The 20248-nt window shown below is 42.1% G+C and overlaps 1 protein-coding gene across 1 annotated transcript; it reads left to right on the forward strand.

The window, feature by feature from the left end:
* Window positions 1–245: 245 nt before the first annotated feature.
* On the forward strand, window positions 246–17965 carry ZNF80 (zinc finger protein 80). Its single transcript, XM_053722210.1, is given in 5 exon segments — window positions 246–492; window positions 495–565; window positions 567–952; window positions 15218–15310; window positions 17800–17965. Coding segments are annotated over 5 exon segments (963 nt in total).
* The last annotated feature ends 2283 nt before the right edge of the window (window positions 17966–20248 follow it).

Here is a 20248-nt window from a genome sequence, read left to right on the forward strand (position 1 = left end):
ACAGAGAGGTCTTTACTGAAGCACCTGTCCAGGTGACAGGTTAAACCCAAGAGTAGCCAGCTTTGTCTCAGAAGGACTTGCTTCAAGACTCACTCAGGACACCAGAAGGTCCTGCAGGTTGAGGCAAGCCAGAGATCAGGAATGGTTGTTGGAAATGCAGGAAGGGCACTTGAGACCAGTTACAGTCTCCCACAAGGAGGCCCTCCTGGAGAAGATGAGCCTTGAATACAAGTGGCTGGGGACAGATGAAGAGTCTGCACTCAAGGGTTTTACAGAAGCAAGACACTGCAGGAGATGCTTTCCATGACTGTGACTCACAGGGACCATGTAAAGGCACTTTGGTTCATGCAGAGTAGATCCTAAACAAATGCAAAGAATGCAGGAAAGCATTTAACAAGAATTGCCTCCTTGTCTGACATCAGTGCATTCACACTGGAGTGAAACCTTAAGAATGCCACAAGTGTGGGAAAGCCTTTCATGAAAAGGTAGACTTTGACAAATGAGGATTCACACTGGAGAGATGTCCAATAAGTACATCAAGTGTGGAAAGGTTGTTAGCCCCATGCTGACAACATCCATGCACACACCTCATGTATCACCAGCAGATCCACCCTGGCAAGAAGCCCTATAAGTGCAGTGAACGTAGAAAGACCTTCAACTATCACTGTTTTTGTCCCACGTAGCATGACCCAGCCTCCGGGTGCAACGAATGTGGGAATGCCTTTCACCACAACTCTGCTTTCACTCAATACAAGAGGATTCACACCAGACAGAAGCCCTACACGTGCAGCGAATGTGGAAAGACCTTCATCTACCACTCTGTTTTTATTGGACATGGCATGACCCACAATGCACAAAAGCCTTATGAGTGTAAAGACTGTGGGAAAGGTTTTTACTACAGTGTCTCCCTCACTCAACACATCAGGAGTCACACTGGAGAGAAGCCCTATGAGTGCAGTGAATGTGGAAAAGCCTTTGCCTACCCTCCTCCTTTTAGTCCACACGCAAAAGGAGGCACATGAGGATGCGCTCTAGAGAAAGAAAACGCTGAGTACAAATAGTGTGAGAAGGCCCTTTGTAACAGCTTTTCCTTCCCTTGACACCCAAGGAGTGATGCTGGGGCGACTCTCTGAATGCAGTGAATACAGGAAAGCCTGAAGCTGCTGCTCACTGCTCACTCAGCATTGAAGGATTCATGTTGGAGAGAAACTCCTTGAGCATTAAGATATGTGGGAGGGCCTTTGCACGTGCCTACCTCAGTCAACATCCAAGAACTTATACAGGGAAAAGGACTTTTGAATCTAACTACTATGGAAAATCACTTGGTCACAGAAAACCTCTTACTTGACATCTGAATATTCATGCGGGAGAAAGACCTCTTGGTTGTAGGGCACTTAGAAGAAAGGTCAGTCACACTTCTCTCCATAGGTGTCACTGAGCCCATTTCAAGATTACTTCAAAAAACAAGGAGAAAGGGGTCGCCTGGGTGCCTGAGTCGGTTAAGGGTCTGACTCTTGGTTTTGGCTCAGCTCATCATCTCACATTTTGTGAGTTCAAGCCCTGTGTCAGGCTCCATGCTGACAGTGTGGAGACTGCTTGGGATTCTCTCTCTCTCCCTCTCCCTCTACTGCTCCTGCATTCTCTCTCTCTCCTTCTCTCTCTTTCTCTCTCCCCCTCCCCTGCTCATGCTCTCACTCTCTCTCAAAATAATAAACAAACAAACAAACAAACAAAAAAGAGCAAGGAGAAGGGAAGCAGGAGAGAAAACAAAAACAAATGAGTGCACGGCTTCTCTCATACTTCTCTGAAAGCCACGCCCAAGGAAATGTGCATACATTTCTTTCCTTGGGGATATCTGAAAGCTAACAGGGCCTGGCCCTTTATTTGTCCTTTATATACATATTCACTTACAGCTAGTGACAGGAGAGTTGGACAGTTGAGAGTCGCTCTATAAGGATTTGTTGAATGCACTCTTTATTCCAAAACACTGCCTCTAGTCTTGATAAGCATAAGTCTTTGTGAGAAATATGAAGGCTTAAGTCATGAAATACTTGAAATTTGTAAAAAGTTAGAATATTTAAAATAGTGCCACATAAGATTATTTTATAATTAAGGAGATAAGGATCTACGTATTCAACTGCCTGTGAAACTTCCTGCATCATTTAAGATTTAGATGATTTTGGGGTGACTAGGTGGCTCTGTTGGTTAAGTGCCAGACTCTTGATCTCAGCTCAGGTCTTGATCTTTGGGTCATGAGTTTAAGCCCCGCATTGGCCCCCACACTGGGCATGAAGCTTAAAAAAAAAAAAAAAAAAAAGAGGGGCACCTGGGCGACTCAGTCAGTTAAGCATCTGACTTCAGCTCTGGTCATGATCTCATAGTTCATGGGTTTGAGCCACACGTCAGGCTCTGTGCTGATAGCTCAGAGCCTGGAGCCTGCTTCGGATTCTGTGTCTCCCTTTCTGTCTGCCCCTCCCTCACTTGCACTCTGTCTCTCTCTCTCTCACTCTCAAAAATAAATACTTTTTTTAAAAAAGAGAGACTATTTAAGATTTTAGTTTTTTAAATGTTTATTTATTTATTTTTTAGAGAGTGAAAGAAAGTGAGTAGGGGAGAGGCAGAGAGAAAGGGAGAGAGAGAGAGAATCCCAAACAGACTCCATGCCTAGCACGGAACCGAAAATAGGGCTCAATCCCACAAACTGTGAGATCATGCCCTGAGCTAAAATCAAGAGTCAGATGCTTAACTGACTGAGCTAGCCAGGATCCTCTAAGGTATTTTTTTTCTAAATCTTTGGTTTTGAACACCCAGCACTCTCAGTTTTTCTTAACTTCTGTCTACTTGCTTTGATTCATTTTGTCAGGGACACAGGGATGGTCCTGGAGCTGTGTGACTTTAGCAGGTGAGCCTAAAGTCTTTCCCTCACATTTTCTCAGCATCTTTAGTCCTCTGTGAGGGGCTTCTGCAAAACCATGTCAGCAGTTTTCTAGAGGTTAAATTGGAGCTAAAACAAACTAAAGAAAATCTAGCTAACTTTAAGGAAAATTTTTTTTAAATTTTAATGAATACAATATATTCATTAAATATAAATATATAGATCCTTTGACATATTAATTCAATTTCTAGAAATCTACTCAAGAGAAATATTCTGACAAATGTACAGAGATATGTGTATAAAAATAAGTGCTATAAATTTGTTTTTATAAATGAAACATTGAAAACAGCCTAAGTGTGTATCAGTAAAGAAATAATTATGGTATATTTGTTCTATGAAGTACTATGGAAGGACAATCTATCTCTGTTAGTACTGAGGTTAACATATCTCCCAGATACAGTGTTAAGTAAAAGAGCATGATGCAGGAAATAAAACTAGATCAGGAGGGAGAAATGTAATGCTATTACCAGTGGCCTAGTGGGAAGTGGAATCCATCAGGGGTGTAGGGAACTTTCAGTTTTTACTTTATTTACTGAAATATTGTCTGCAAGTTCTTAAATGAGCATCACATATTATTTTGTAATAATTGATTCCAATATTTTAATAAAAATAGCACCTTGGAGTAAAAATGCCTCCTATTATATCTTATAAGGCCTGAATTTTACAGGATTTTTATTATGCCTTTAAAAAGCTGAGATCAAGGATCCAAAGTTACTTGACCACATTTAATAAATGATAAGGTAGCTTAAAAACATTGAGCTAACATATATGTAGAATAACACATAAAAGAGAGCTCAGCATAGGCTAGTCTTCAACGAACATTCATTTCCTTTGAAATCCTAGTAACTTATAAATACCCTTTTGCAACTGGTTAGGTACTAGATGTCAAGTTTTTAATCTCCTTGGATTTGATCACAAGGAAAGTACTCGTTGCTATTAATCAATGTATCTGTGTACACACACACATACACACAAACATAAATACACGTGTGCAGGCCACAGCTGATTTCTAGATATTTGCCGCAGAATGAATGTGGTTAGGTATGCTGGATTTACTTTCAGACCTCATGATACATGTTTGCATTCTGAATGAAGAAATGAAGTATTTCTGCCTCTTTCCAATGTAATATTCATGCCAAGCAATCAGACCTATTTTCTGGAAAGGAAAACAAGTTTGATATCTACTGATTATACCTTCAGATTTGCCTACACCCTCCCTCACAATATATGTGAATATTTGTTCGCATCATTCACTGGCAATCATATACCATCAGAAATACTTTCCCTATTTAGAAATAAGCAAGGAATGAGATTTTCACACAAGCATACCTGTTACCCACAGGTAAACGTATGTTCAGGCATTTCAGCTATAGTAGTCTGCCTCATAGAGTTGCCCCATGAGAAATGGATTCTGTGAGTTTTGTTCTCCTTTAGCAAGAGAAGTTGGCAGCTGTGTCATGATATAAGTAGATTCTGCCCATTTGGGATCAGTTGCTGAAAGTGGGCTGTGAATGAGAAGTGAAAAGACCTTGTAGCTTAGAAGAATGTCTTAGTCCAGGTTGCTATAACAAAATACTATAAACTGAGTGGCTTATAAACAACAGAATTTTATTTCTCACAGTTATGGAGGCTGGCCAAGTCCAAGATCAAAGCCCCAGCAGATTGGGTGTCTGGTGAGAACCACTCCCTGGTTCATAGACAACTGTCTTCTCACCGTGTCCTTACATGGTGGAAGGAACAAGGGAGCTCTCCTGGGTCTCTTTTACAAGGGTATCAATCCCATTCATGAGGCTTCTGCTCTCGTGACCTAATTACCTCCAAAAGTCCTCGCTTCCAAATCCTATCACACTGGAGCTTAGAGTTCAACATGAATTTTGAGAGGACACAAACATTCAGTCTATAGAAGAAGAGAAATGATCCCCTGGAGAAGATCCTGTGAGGGTCATTGAGTAGTCCCCCTGGTCATATAAGTATAGACTAAGCAGGTGTCATTGCCCTGGGAAAGATGAATATAAGACTTTTGGTGTTTCCTATGGTTTTAAAACTCTGCCTCCACTCTGAGAAGGCAGGTGACCGCTCTGGGAAATAAGTACAGTAATTTTCCATCTGAAAATGGTGGTAGTAGTCAATGTGACCCACTGCTCTCTGGGAGGTTATGATTTCTACTCAAGAAAGTTATAAGTTAAACTGATCAAACAATGATCTGAACTCATCAAAATGTCTTTGCAATGGACAAATATCCATGGAATTTTTCAAGGCCAAATTCAACTACAATACATACATCAGTGAAAAAGTAACTGCACTGGGTGGTATAAACTGACCAAATCCATTTCCCTCTACATCTGGCATTAGAAGAGGACTAATACACTTTGGAGTAAGTATCCAGTGTTCTTAGACAATTCAATTTAAAGGGCATGGTAACTCTCGAAAGAAGACACTGAGCTTCCTGAAAATAAAGCAGGTGGGACACATGAGTGATCAAATGGCTGGCTAAAAACATAGGGAAAAAATTCTGTATTTCAAGTTTGTGGGCCAATTCATTCCAGTTATGGTTAAAAAGGTGTTTTCATAATGCTACTACAATGTAAGCCTTTTGAGGATACAATTCTTTAGATATTGTTACCTATTTTTCAATGAAGGATTGTGAATGTGTATCTCTCCTTTAATTTCGATAGATGCTGTTGAGAAGTCAGCTATCAACTTCTTATCATTCCTTCATAGCTTATTTTTCTTTTCTCTGTAGCTTTTCCAAGGTCTGTTTATCTTTATATTCTATAACTTCAATACAGTGTGTCTAGGTGTGGCTTTCTTTTTTTTTTTTTTAATCTTTATTTATTTTTGAGAGAGAGACAGCATGTGAGCAGGGGAAGAGCAGAGAGAGAGGGAGACACAGAATCCGAAGCAGGCTCCAGGCTCTGAGCTGTCAGCAGACAGCCCGATGTGGGGCTCGAACTCACGAATTGTGAGATCATGACCTGAGCTGAAATAGGACGCTCAACCGACTGAGCCACCCAGGTGCCCCTAGGTGTGGCTTTCTAATTTATCATGCTTGGTATTCATAAGGATTTTTGAATTTAAGGTTTCTTCTATTTCATCAGTTCTGGAAATTTTCCCTTCATTATAACTTTGGGTATGCATCTCTCTCATTATCTCTATTATTTCTTCCTGTAATTCTACTTAGATGTATATTGCACCTTCTGACTTTATCTTTAATTTCTCTTAATCTATCTCCCATATTTGCAACCTGGTTCTTCCACGCTTTCAGAGTAATTATTTCATATCTATCTTCCAGTTCACTAACTCTCTTTCCACCTGTGTAAGTGAAACTTCTAAATGCCAGTGGTTTTATTTTTCACTTATACAAGTTCTAATTGGTTCTTTTTAAAAAATATACCTGGGGGGGGCACCTGGGGGGCTCAGTCAGTTAAGCAACTGACTTTGGCTCAGGTCATGATCTCACAGTTTGTGGATTCGAGCCCCACATCAGGCTCTGTGCTGACAGCTCAGAGCCTGGAGACTGCTTTGGATTCTGTGTCTCCCTCTCTCTCTGCCCCACCCCAACTTGAGCTGTGTCTCTCAAAAATGAATAAACATGAAAATTTTTTAAAAGTTTAAAGTTTAAAAGTTTAAAGTTTAAAAGTTTAAAATTTTTTAAAAATTAAGAAATTACCAGGTATATACCTGGTAATTTCTTATACTTTAATACCTCTTTTATATTTTGTATCCAACATTTCTAATATTTGAAATTTTTAAAGTTCTGATTTTGTTTCTTGATGTTTCTCTTGATTGCTAGCCATGACATTTTATTTCTTCATATATTTTGTGGTTTTTAATTTTGAGCTAATGTTAATTGGAATTATATCTGTAGGAATTCTTTAAGGCCGAAATCAAGAAGCACGCCTTCAGAGAAAATTTACCTGCTCCCATCAGGTACCTGGAGAGAGACTACCCAACTCAGACTATTTTGGATTCTCAGCTTGGGATTTTTCAGCTCATATTAGTAATGGGAATTCTAGCGTTAAATCCTATGAGAATGACTCATGGCTATGAATTTCTTAGGAGAAATTCATCCTTCCTAGTATCCCAAGGGTAAGACAGGCAGTTGTATACTGGGCTTCCTTTGAGGGGCACTTTTTTTTCTTACTTCCTCTTTTCACCAAGGATATGACCATTGGGGAGCACTAGCTTTAGGCAAAAGTCTTAGATCCTATTTCCCACATTGTTCACACCTTGAGATTTGTCTTGTCTCTCCCAGGTGTAGTTTTCTTTGATTTGTGCCTTCTTGTCATTTCTGGTCTCTAAGAATTTTCCTTTCTTGCCAATACAACTATGCATTTTTTTATATCTAATTTTTCCAATTTTACTTCCTTTTTAGGTGTTTTGCACTAGGAGGATCTTTTTTTAACACCTAGTATTCCATATTTCTAGAAACAGAACTTCTATTTTTTCATTTCATTGGCTGCATCAGTTTTCCCCAACCTTTTGAATTTACCCAGCAGTAAACTGTAACAAAGAAAGAATTGCAAGACATAGGCTTGCCAACCTTTTATTTTGTAAAATAGCAATTTGAAAACAAACGCCTAACTACCTCTTACTTTCATCATCATCTCATAACAAAAAGTTGAAAAGACATTATGAGAAGAACAGCCTTTAACTTAAATTTATTTCGCATTTTGTTGAGATTGGTGATGACTCTATCATAGACATTGGTCCGTGGACTCAGCATTTGGGAACCACTAAGCTCTGTCATATGCCAAGAAGACTACTCTATCTGAAAGTGTATTCACTGTAAAATCTATTAACTGGAAACTCTAACCACCAACATCAAGCCAACTGTCAACTGGGCTAATGCCATTCAATTTATTTGTTTACAGTTGAGCAAATAACTCCCAGTTGGTGGAAAACAGAAATCAAGCATGGGATTGTAAAATCCAAATCTTGAGTCCCACCTCCACTTGGGAAAATCACTTAAGCTCTCAGCCTCATTTTCTTCATCTCTGACAACATGGATATTTTGAAGACTGATAGGAGGATGATTCTTTGGAGTGATTAACTTCTCTATTATTCCCCTTCCTTACAGAAGACAAACTGAATTTCCATAGGAAGAGTAAACACCAAACTCCACACAATAAAACTCTTTTCAATATGGATCTAGAATAGGCAGTGTGTTCTACTGGATCTTTTCATTCCTATCATGGAGGAAGAAGTGAGGGCCAACTAAGACTTCCAGGAAGATAAAATTGCTGACAAAAAAGATAACCTCACCAAAATGTAAGCTCCATAGAAGCTGAGACTTTGTTCATGACAGTATCCTCAATACCTGTATCAGTGCTTGGCACACAATGAATGAGGAATAAAAAACAAATGAGAGCTTTACAACAAATGAGCCACAATAAAACTATTACCAACATTACCCAACGGGAGCAGTAATCCTGTGTCCCACTTCATAGTCTTCCCCCTCACCAATCCTTTCTCCTCCCTCCTCCCCACCCTCCTTGCCATGAAATCCTTCTCCAACAAGTTCTGCAGTCACAGAGACAGAACCTCGCTTTAGGGGAAAAAGGCAGAATTAAAGAATAACCTTTTTTAGGGTCCTTGCAATAATTGCTTACACATTGCTCCACGGTGGCTCTGAAGGTCCACAGGACCATCAACCAACTGTGTAGAGGTTGGTCAGATAATATCTATGAAGAACAACACAAGTTAACATTCATCAAGCATTTTCATTATGCCAGGACCTATGCTAATGGCTTTATAGGGATTGTCTCATTTAATTCTCAGAGCAGCCACCGAGTTTGGTACTATCAATCCTCATTTTGTAGACACTGAATCTGAAGCCCAGAAAGGTGAAATAGCTCATGAGGGGTCACATCACTATTACTCTGCAAAATCCATGCTCTTAACCATGGCACTATATATAATACAGACTATATACCACTTCAGAATCTTTGGCATGTGTTATATGCAAGCATATCCATATTGTGATGTGACTTTTCCTAAATAGATCTATTCCCTTTGATTTTCTTATGCTAGTATAAAAGTTAGAAAGATAAATATGAGAATAAAAAACAAGTCTAAAAATGAAAATAGGGTCTCCTGGGTGGCTCAGTTGGCTAGGCATCCGACTTTGGCTCAGGTCATAATCTCACGGTTTGTGAACTCAAGCCCCACTTTGGGCTCCGTGCTGGCAGCTCAGAGCCTGGAGCCTGCTTCAAGTTCTGTGTCTTCCTCTCTCTCTCTCTGTCCCTCCCTGACTCATGCTCTGTCTTTCTCTCTCGAAAAAAAAAATAAATAAATAAAACATTTTAAAAATTTTTATAAAAAAATAAAAATGAAAATAGTGTTTGAAGTGACTAGAGAGAAAAGAACAAAACTGTTCATTTCTTATATTGTCTTCTTCCTCCTCCAAATTTCTTCCTCCTTAGCACTACCCCCCTCTGTGTGATTATCATCTCTTACCTTCACTACTACTGCAGAGCTTCCTACCTGATCTCCCTGTACCTACTTTAGCCTCTCCCCATCTTATCAATCCTTCAAGAAAGCAAGCATGGGACTGATGATAAAGTGTGATCTAATGTCCATCTTCCCACCTAACACGTTTTTCAATGGCTTCCCTATACTCTTAGGAGAAAGCACAAGTCTCTAATGGAGTCAATAAAGCCTTCACTGTCCAGCCCCTGCCCATCTCTCCAGCCACGCTGACTTTCATTACTTCCACTTCAGCCACAAGGCTTATGCACATCCTATTTTCTCTTGCATGATATGCTGTTCCATCACTTCTCCACCTAATGGTGTCTGACTCATCTTGCTTGCATTAGATCACCCTGCAGAGTGTGCATGTGTCTGGTGCATAACAGGGGCTCAATGTTAAGTGAATGAATAAAGGGAATGAACCCATAGTGGTCCACATACCAGGTCTGTTGGCATCTAGTTTTCTCTTTGAATCCTCCTGAATGATGAGGCTGGAATTCTCTCACCTCCTGCCTCTGTCACAGTTGGCTCAGGATCTGGGTCAGACTGAGCCTGCAGGTGAATCTCATGACCCAGTCCCACTGGGGAAGACAAAGCCTATCCCAGAAGGAAAGCTGCTCGGTGAGGTAATCAGATTGAGTGATCTGCGTCTCTCAGGAAATCTTGAGACTAAGATCAACCACTGAGTGACCGGAGTGTTGGGAAGACACTGGGTGGTATGCATATGACCTCCTAATTAACTCAGTAATAGGTCAACATCATGACTTCTCCAACAATTAATCAGAATAACAAAGTGAACCATTCCTGAGTTCCTGCTCTTGAAATCTCAACTGCTTTCTCTGGCCTTTGAGGCTCAGCTACCCCTCTGAATTATGTACCTCCATTACTCCTCTCTCATCTCCCACTGCATTCCAGAATATTCTCTGTTGGCTGTGCCTGGCCCTTTCCATCACATCCTGGCTGTCAGTTTCATGGCTGTCCTTCTCCAGCTCCTACAACCTTTGAAAAAGTACCCAAATCCCTGACCCTGCAGGGCCAGGAGATCCAATATTCTATCCCTAAAACCTTCATCCTATTAATTAAAATGGTGGAAGTTGGATATGTTGTATTTGAATCTCCCACTTGTACCTGATTAGACCAGGGAGAGATGCATACCTATAGCAGATACTGTAATTAGCTTACTCCAAATTTATTCTAACCTCCTTCTAGTGTGCCTTCCTATGCTGAAGAGTCCAGAAAGCCAAAAACTACATTTCCCAGGCTCCCTTGCAGCTAGAATTCCAGAAAAACTCCAGTTTTACCGAATAAACTTGAAAAGAGGAAGACAGAAAGCACCTATCCATTTGCTGGTATGGACTGAGGCAGAGGCAATCTGAGTCAGCAGCCTCTTAATTCAGTGGCCTCCTGAAGCAGAAATGCAACTGCTTGGATTATAGCCGAGGTTTGTATGACTTTGAAGCCTGGAAGTGTTCTTTGAGGAGAATCCTAGAGCTAGCTCTTTGAGCCAATATCTGGTAATAGCAGTATCTGGTAATATTTCTACTTAAGTTCACTAGAGTGGTTTCTGCTGTATGAAGCTCAGTCCACCAATACAAAGCTCAATGAGTGCACTGTAAGTGTCTGGGGCACCAGGCACAGGCTTGTTCAGTCTACTTGACCTTGTTCCAGGCCCAGGGGGTTTCTCTTCTGTGAGCATTAGTCCCTGAGCAGCACCCTTAAGACAACATGCCACACAGCAAACCCATGGCCAGTCTTTAAGGGCATCAGACTAAAGGACCATTCCCAGGAATGATCACCCAGAGGCCAATCCTTAAATTGCTGCTTCTAATTGCCTTTTTTTGGTGTCCCTACTTACGGACTCTGTACTTCTTATTTGTCCTATGAGCCAGCTTATGGACTCTCCCAAAGAACTGCTTGTTACCTACCCCTACTTCTTGGGCCATGAAAAATGTCTTTAACCAATCACGACTTTAACCAATCACTTTACTTTAACCAAACTACTTTAACCAATCACTTCAAATGTAAATCCATATCCCTTCACTTTTCTGTAACTCCCACTAGATTGTGTCTACATGAGAGTGAAGTCAGGGCCTGTTTTGTGGGGTATTGACTTATAGTGCTTAACATTATGCTTGGCATGTAGTAAGTGCTCAACAAATAGTTCTAGAAGTTGTTAATGAATACATACATGTCTGATGTTAATATGGTGTTTCTCGCTAAATTCCAGGATCTTTCCCCAGTTCTCCGACGAAATCCTCAACCAACCAACAAAGCACTACTACAGGGAGAGAGAAGCCAAAAGTCCGCTACTTGGACAAACAGACTATTCTGGAATTGATTAATCGTATAAAAATTGCATAATTTCATGCTTCCTCTGGGAGATGTAAAAATTCCATAAAGGTAAGTTATTGTGTAACCTCTACAGAGCCTTTCCTCCATGTTATGATTTTTGTGGGCTTGGAATTGAATATATCTCACTATTGTCTACTAAGACATAATTGTAATGAGATTTCTGAAATGCAAAATAAAATTCTTTGGCCATATCAAAGCCCTCCTTGGCAGCTCCTTGTCTTGAAGATTGGCATTCACAGATCTCCAGTTATACCCATGTTCCTGCTCATAGCAAGCAACACACAAATGAATAGCAAATGGTGTCAGAAAAACAATCCTGAACACCTGTGTGTGTTTGTTTGCTTTTGGCATTTCATTCAACTGCTAGCTATAAATTAATTATCCCAGTCAAAATTAATTTCTCCCTCTTCTGTTACCCAATAGCACTTTCTTTATTCTGCAATTATAGCACCTAGTACATTTTCCCATGTATTGCAGAATTAGGTTCACTAGTATACTTGTTTAGGAAATGTTACACCATTTACTACAAGACTGTAAGAGAAACACAACACACTATCGTTGAGATGAGGGTCCTAGATGGTTAATTAGCTTTGCTCACTAACTAAGTGGCTAGTTCTCACACACCAGGCTCAAGGCACTTGGATTCAAATTTATTCTACAGCAATATTGTAAATGATATTCATTACATTCATATAAACTGTAAGTTTACTACACTGTTACCTAAAGAGTGTGTCTCCAACAACTTATATCAGAATCATCCAGGGTTGTAATTAGTACCTGCGGATTCCCAGGCTCCACAGTAAAGCTCTGGAATCAGAGGTCCCTTCTGGAAGAAGGAACACAATAACAGAATACATTCTAGGACCCAGTCTATTGTGTAGTCCACTATTTTACCAATCCCAGGCCTGCATGTTATACGTGTTCAATAAATTGTTGTTGTTGCTACTGCCACTTGTAAATACTTTTGCCCCCTGAGGTTTGAGAGCTACTGATTAAGTATATAACACACCATGATAAGATAAATAAGTATAAGTAAATAGTAACTAAGTAAACAAAATATTACCAAAATTAAAAAACAGTAAGACCAGTGAAGTATGAACAAAGTCTTAGGAAACACCAAGGTAGAAGACTCTAGAAAGACATTTAGAGCAGATTATAGCTGAATGGGGTCACTCAGAATGCATTGGAATTAGCCAATCAGAGAAGCAACACAAACCACTATGGATGGGAAAGCATGAGCTGGCTTGGAGAGAGACACATGTCTTAGGTGTCAGAGAGGAGCAAGTCTCTCAAGATGGTTTAGGAGGCAGGGGGCAAAGTGCAGGAAGGGAAGTTGGTAGGAGGTGAGGCTGGCAATAATGACTAGGGCCAGACTGTGAGACATCTTGGCCATCTGTGCCTTCCCCTGTATTCTCAGAACTGTAAGAGATCTCAAGAGGCAAAGTGACATAGCTGTGTTCTCACCTACCAAGAGGGAGGGGTGCTTTCAGACACGGAGCTTCCACACACTCGGGTGTTTTTCAGTGTGTAGTTGTCCTTACACGGCCTTCAGGTGACCATTTTCAGTTACTTGGAGGCCTGTTTCATTAAACAGTCAAATCAGTCAAATAAGAGAGCCTAAATATGCTGATATCTACATTGGCCACTGTGACTTTCACACTAGATTTGTCTGGCTTATGATTTATCTGAAAAGGAACCACAAATGGGGCCATGAGTTATTTTCAGTGTTCATGATTTTAGAGGCCAACAGTAAATTCTGAGAAACCAATTTCCACCATAGGCAGAACCCAGCTCCCGGTGACTGATGGTTTGTTCAAGCTTCAAAATGAAGAAAGCTGAGGGAAGATTGGGTAACAGGTGCAACCTGACCAGATTGGCTAAGGGCATTGTAGAACTTGGCAGAAAGGGTAGGTTCCCTTTCTCCCTGCCTCCCAGTGGAGGAGGGTAAGGTAGGTCCCCTACTAAAACCTTCAGACTTCAGTCCCAGAAAATCAGGCAGAAGTGAGGTCTGTAGGAGGAAGGAAAAACCTCACTGGACCACATGTAAGGTGGGCAAGGACTCAAATTTAAGGGTTATTCTGGACCTTTTCCCTGTGGCTCTACTGAGAGAGGAAAAGCACCCCAAGCAGGGTCCTGACACTACTCTCATCTCTTCATTGGCCTGTTTCGCCTCCAGTTGGGTCCTGTCCCTCCGATCTTAGATGGAGACAGCAAAACATAGCCCTTGGCTCAACATCAACCTGTCTACCTGTGCACTGGAGCTTGATCTTTCCTGCAAGGAAGTCCATACTCAACCATTCCTAAATCCTGACCACACCCTCTGCACAAAGGGTCTCACTGAACCCTCCCAACAATCTCATGGGATACAAACTGTGACACGGAGAGGTGAAGTCATCTCTTCACAGCCATCATCTACTGCACAGCAGTAGAGGGAATGTGAACTCAGGTGTGCTGACTGCACAACCATATGCTTTGCTTCAGCTTCTGCATACAGTGGGGCTACTACATACACCATGCTGCTTCCCAGGCAGAAATGAAGCTCGATCATCAAAGCAGCATGGGTTCTTTATGGGAAATTTGGAAAAATATTGCAAAAGTGCAAAAAGGAAACAAAACTCACCCACAAACCCACTACTTCTACCTTCTGGGGAATGGTGTAAATAAAAAACTGAAAATTCCTTCTTATTTCTAACTTCAGCTCTCAAAGGTATCCACAGTCCTTCCAGAGTTTTTTCTGCATTGTTCACACAAACATGTGTAGATATATACATAACACACAGAAATTTTAAAATAATAAAAAGACTGTGTTTGCACATTACACAATAAGATTATCCTACACATTGCTTTTTTTTTTCACTTAATATAAATCTATTCAAGCCTTTTCTAATGATTACATAGTAATCCACTGTCTACTGACCCATAATTTATTCAACTGGTCCTGTAATAAATATCTTTGTCCATATTTCTTTATGTACCCGTGCTAGTAGTTCTGTCAGATACCTTCCAACAAGCGGCTCACAGAGCTTGTGCATTTTCCATTTTGCTAATTGTCAGATTACCCAGTGAATCTTTAATTCTTTACTTTATGATGGCAAAGAGGGGAATGTTGATAATGAAGCTACATTATATAATGAAAATCACACATAGCTTAGTTAAGCATAATTATATACAACACTGAACGAGTGAGATAAGAGGGGTTTCTCATGTACATTTCAAACTCTTCCTCACTAAGAAACCATTGGAGAGATCCCCTCACTTGCTGTGGGTAAGATAATGTGTCTCCTTCTGGCCTCTCTGGAATTCTCCTCTCTGTGGGGCACTGCTCTTGCCCCACGTGAGTGCATACTGGGGTGTGTCTGTCTTGTGCGTGTGCCTTTATTTACTCTTTTCTGAAAACGTACATTCTTAATGCCTATACTTACCCAACCTGTACTTCAAATACCAAATCTCTGCCAACAGAGAAATGCCTCTGCTGACTCTCCTGCCTGTCGGCCCAGCCTTGCCTGTCTGCTCCAGAACTGGCAAGTCCGAGGGCTCCATGGCCTCTGATCAGTGAGAGAAGGGCAATGCCACTGTTGTTTCATGAATAGTAACTTCTGGATTGAACTTGGCCTGGTCAGACTCTTCAAGTTCCCTCCAGAGTGTTCCACCCCCACCCCTTCTCCTCTTAAACTGCTCCCACTCACCACCGTGCCCGCCCAAAGCCCACCTCTGCAGGGACCCCTTGCTGCCAGCCTAAGCTGGACACCCACTCTTCAGATAAATACAAACCCCTTTACTAGACACACACTTCCTGGTATTAGCTATTCCCCCTGCCTGAAAGGCAGTGTAGCCAAATGCAGAACACATGGGACTTTGGGGTCAGAAACGTGGGAGTTTGAATCCTGATTCTTAACCCTGTTGTAAGGTGTGATCTTAAGCACCTCTCTGTGCCTGAATTTCCTCAATTATAAAATAGGGGTAATGAAAAAGGAATGCACAGAACCATTGAAAGCACCTGGTGCAGAGTGCCTGGCACACACAGACATAATAATCTGCAGCTATTCTTAATATCATTCCACCGCCAAGCTTCTCAAGTGAGGAGTTACTGGTAATGTCATCTAAAATTCTAGGATGTTTCAAATTTGGGAATCTTATCAAGTTTCGTTCATACACAAGCCTTGGAAGAGGTTCTGAATCTGAAGCTCCATTGGCCTTAGGTTCAATCACCCTCTGCCGGTCATACTCAAGCATGACTGGGGTAGTGTGACTAATACAGCCCCCTCAGGAAAGGCCACATCTCCAAGGAGGGGCCAGTCAGGATCTACAATCTTTAAATACTTTTCAACTCTGAGAACTCACTCTGCCAGCCTTATACACTTAAGAACCAGGATGAGGGCGGGGGGGGGGGGGGGGGGGGCGGGGTGTGCCTGGATGGCTTAGTTGGTTAAACGTCTGACTTTGTCTCAGGTCATGATCACATGGTTCGTGAGTTCGAGCCCCGCATCAGGCTCTTTGCTAACAGCTTGGAGCCTGCTTCAGATTGTGTGTCTCCCTCTCTCTCTGCCCCTTCCCCTTTCATGCACTCATATTCTCTCTCTCTCAAAAATAAATAAACACTAAAAAAAAAAAAAAAGAACCAGGATGAGGGAGTGACGGAGCTGAGGTCAGGTGGCCACCAGCTAGCAGGTGTGCAGGCATATTTGCAGGGAGGATAACCCAGGCTTGTCGTTCCTCACACTGTGGTTCCCAACCTGGGGAGGTTAAGAAACCTTTTGGTTCTTGCAGCACCTGTGAGGTAAGCTCTACTGACGTTACTGAGACAGAGGCCTCAGGTACCATATATCCTGCATTGTTGGTACAGTCCCACCCAGTGAAGAACTGTTCCCCCACCCCAACCCCAAATGCCAATAATACTCCTTTTGAGAACCATCTGTAGGGCTTAGACCTCAACAAGCCTTTATTGTTGTTTCCCATCCTGATGAACCGGCAGGAATGTGAGGTAAGCTGTCAGGTCTCCATTTGCCCCTCTAGCCTGGAGGCTAGGTTACAGTTTTAGATGCCCCATTCCATGGACACCACATCAGTGCTCCCTGGTCCGCCAGCACAGAGGGGGCAGAAGGCAATTGCATGTTGTCTGATCTGTAAAGTTTTTATTTCCAACCCCTATGTAGTACCCTTGCTGAACTGCCATTTGGCATCTTGCCTACAGGCTTAAAAAAGTCAACTCAAGGAAAAACTCCAGCCACTGAACCATGGCTGTCCCAAGAGGAATATAACCCACTAGCTCCACGGCCCTATAATGCCACTGATTCTCTCTCAGCTCTACCACCATCCCCAGGGCTTGGAGTTTGCCAAATACGCACGGTCTCAAAGTCTTATCAGAAGAACCCAAGAAAATAATAATTAATGAGCCAACACTTTCTGAGTGCTTGCTATGTGCCAAGCTCTGGCACTTTACATACATTATCACACGTAATCCCAAGTAGCATAAAATAAAGCTCACATTAGAAAAAGGCAATGTGGTTTGTGCTAATCCTGCCCCTTGGCCTCTGTGGGTGAGTCACCCTTGGACTGAAGCTGTGCTCTGGGCTGCTGCATTCCCAGAATGCCTCAGGTGTCTCAGCAGCTCAGGGAGTCAGGGACCCAACACTGGGAGGATTTATCTCCCACATGTCTTCTGCCATTAAAAGAGATAAATCCAGGTATTGTCATTACAGTAATGGCCTCTGTGACTAAGAGGAGTTAAATAGAAAGTCAGTGAATGTCAAATATCTTGAAAAATCTATTCACCATGAAGTCACCTTCTAATGTGTTCTGAGGAAACAATAACATCCATTTTCACTCCAGACACTACTCTCCATGGTAAATAATATCACTAGGTGACTCTATCCTGTAAGTCCCCAGAAATTGTTTCTAATTATTGTCAGAGGCACATCAATTACCAATAGAGCCTCCAGGCAGCCCTCATCGTGGCTCTGATTAGAAACATGTTTTACTTCCATTTCTTCTGTCAAGCCTCTCCGCCTTCTACATATTTAATTGCTCTGTCTTGGCGGCAGGACTTCTAGCCTCACCCTCCTCTCTGAACTGTGCCTCTCGTGGATAAGCCAGCATCTCTTCCTGGTCTCAGCCCTGCACCTCACCCTCCCTGAGAAGCACCCAGCACCTGGCAAGGACTCATTCTTGTCCCTTCAGAAAAACAGGAGCTCCAGTGACCCGGATTGAAGCTGACAGAACTGCTTCAATTGAAAACAAAGAAACAAACCCATGTTGGGCCAGGGTCTGTGCTAAGCACACCTCATACATTCCCATTGGATCCTCAGAACAATCCTATGAGGGTACAATTATTATCTCCATTCTACATTTGCAAAAACAAAGGCACAAGGAGGTTAAATAACGCCCCCAGGGTCACATGGCTAACAAATGGAGGACTGTCTACCCCCCCAGATGGAGTTGTCTTCACTTCCATTTCTCTCAAGCTTCTCTCAAGCCAGAGGGTGAGCTAGACTTCCTCTTCACTGTCCCTCTCCCTCCTTATCCCTGACCTCTGTGTCCCTCCCACTTATTCTTTGAAGATTCTAGTTTAGTTGGACTCTTTCCAAAGCCACTTCTATCACAGTTCCTGGTGCTTTAAACACAGAGTTGGGCTTCAGGGAGCACCGCCATGTAAACTACAACAGGAAGCTGATTTTCTTCTACCTACCTCAGCTAGCCCCCCATGTCCATGCTCCTGCCTAGACATCATCACTAACCACAACTGCAGCTGTACTCTGTTTCAGCATCTCCCTCTTGGACTTTCCAGCTCACCTTTTCTAATGCCCCAGCCCCAAAAATTCTTGGACCACACCAGGACCTACAAGCCAAGGTTCCTGGTATCCTATAATTGCCTCTCACCCCTTCACTATCTTCTGCCCTCCTTACCCAACTTCCATGGACCATGATGGTGTTACTCCCTGTGTATACCTTCAACTGCCTCAACCAATTTCCCTTCAGCATGCTCAGCTGGCAAAACCCGAAGCTATTCAACTCTCCCCTTACCCCATGTCTGCATGGGGGCAGCCAAGTGCAACTGAAGGAAACAACCATGCTGACTGATCTCCCTTTAGTTGTTACCACAAACCTCAAGTGGGCCCTGCGGTGCCTGGCAGCCTACCTTCCATGTCCACTCACCTTCCTGGGACTCTTTCACCTCCTCTCTCTTGAAATCTCCAATACTTCTTCCCCCTAAAGAGCTCACAGCTCATAACTTCACTGAGAAAGTGAAGTTTCTACAATCACGCCTGCCCATCTTTCTGCATTTCTGCCCATGTGTTTCCCTGGCCTCTCATTGTTCTGGGTGAACTGTCCACCTGCTATCTAAAGCCAATCCCTCCACTTTTCACTAGAGCCCACCCCCTCATGCCTACCCAAGGACATTGCTTTAGTACCAGTTTCCTTCTTTTGGAATCCATATACAAACAGGATGTTATTTCTCTGATCAAAAACACAAACAACTTCCTCTAACTCCACATCTAAATCAAACTGCTACTCCATTTCTGTTCCCCTTTATAATCAAACTCCTTAAAATGGTTGTCTTTACACCCTCCCTCCCATTCTTCTCTTCTGTCTTTTCTTGAACACATCCCAAGTAGGCTCTTGTTCCCTCCATTCTGCGGAAACAGCTCTTGTCAAGGGCAGCAGTGACTTCTCATTGCTGAGTGCAGTGGTAAATTCTCATTCTAACATGAACTGCCAGTAGTGTTTGATGCAGGTGTCCACACCTTCCTTAAGATGCTTTTTTTCCCCTTCCATTCTGGGACAACCCTCCCTCACCAGTTGACCACCTCGGTATCCTGTGCTTATTCCTCCTGGTCTCCCTCAACATTGAGATGTTACAATCTCCTAGGGTTTCAGATCTTTTCCCTCTTCCAGCTACAATCATTCCTCAGGTGACAGGTCCAGCCTAGACCTCTCCTTTGATATCTGGACTTTGGTAGTCAACTGGCTTCCTTGCTGTTCCTGGGACACACAAAACATACTCCTGCTCCCTTGGCTTTGTGCCTACTGCTCTTTCTTCTTTGATTCCTTCCCCCAAAGAGCTTGTCCCTTTCAGTGTCTACAAAAGAATCACCCCAGAGGTGAGCTTTTTATTTGCAATAACATGGATGGACAACCCTAGAGGGTTTTATGCTAAGTGAAATAAGTCGGATGGAAAAACACAAATACCGTATGATCTCATTTGTATGTGGAATCTAAAAAGCAAAACAAATGAACTAACCAAACAGAAAACAGACTCACAGATACAGGAAACAAACTGTTGGTTACCAGAGTAAGAGGGAGTTGGGGGCCTGGCAAAATAACTGAAGGGGATTACCAGGTACACACTTCCAGTTACAAGTAAGTCGCAGGGATAGAATGTACAGCATAGGGAATATAGTCAATAATATTGTAATAACTTTGTATGGTGACAGATGGTAACTAGACTTATTGTGGGGATCATTTCATAATGTATAAAAATATTGTATCACT

Source organism: Lynx rufus, unplaced genomic scaffold, assembly GCF_022079265.1.
Source record: "Lynx rufus isolate CCGP_SWC_20201006 ecotype Redwood Valley unplaced genomic scaffold, mLynRuf1.p SCAF_5, whole genome shotgun sequence".
Taxonomy (NCBI): Eukaryota; Metazoa; Chordata; class Mammalia; order Carnivora; family Felidae; genus Lynx; species Lynx rufus.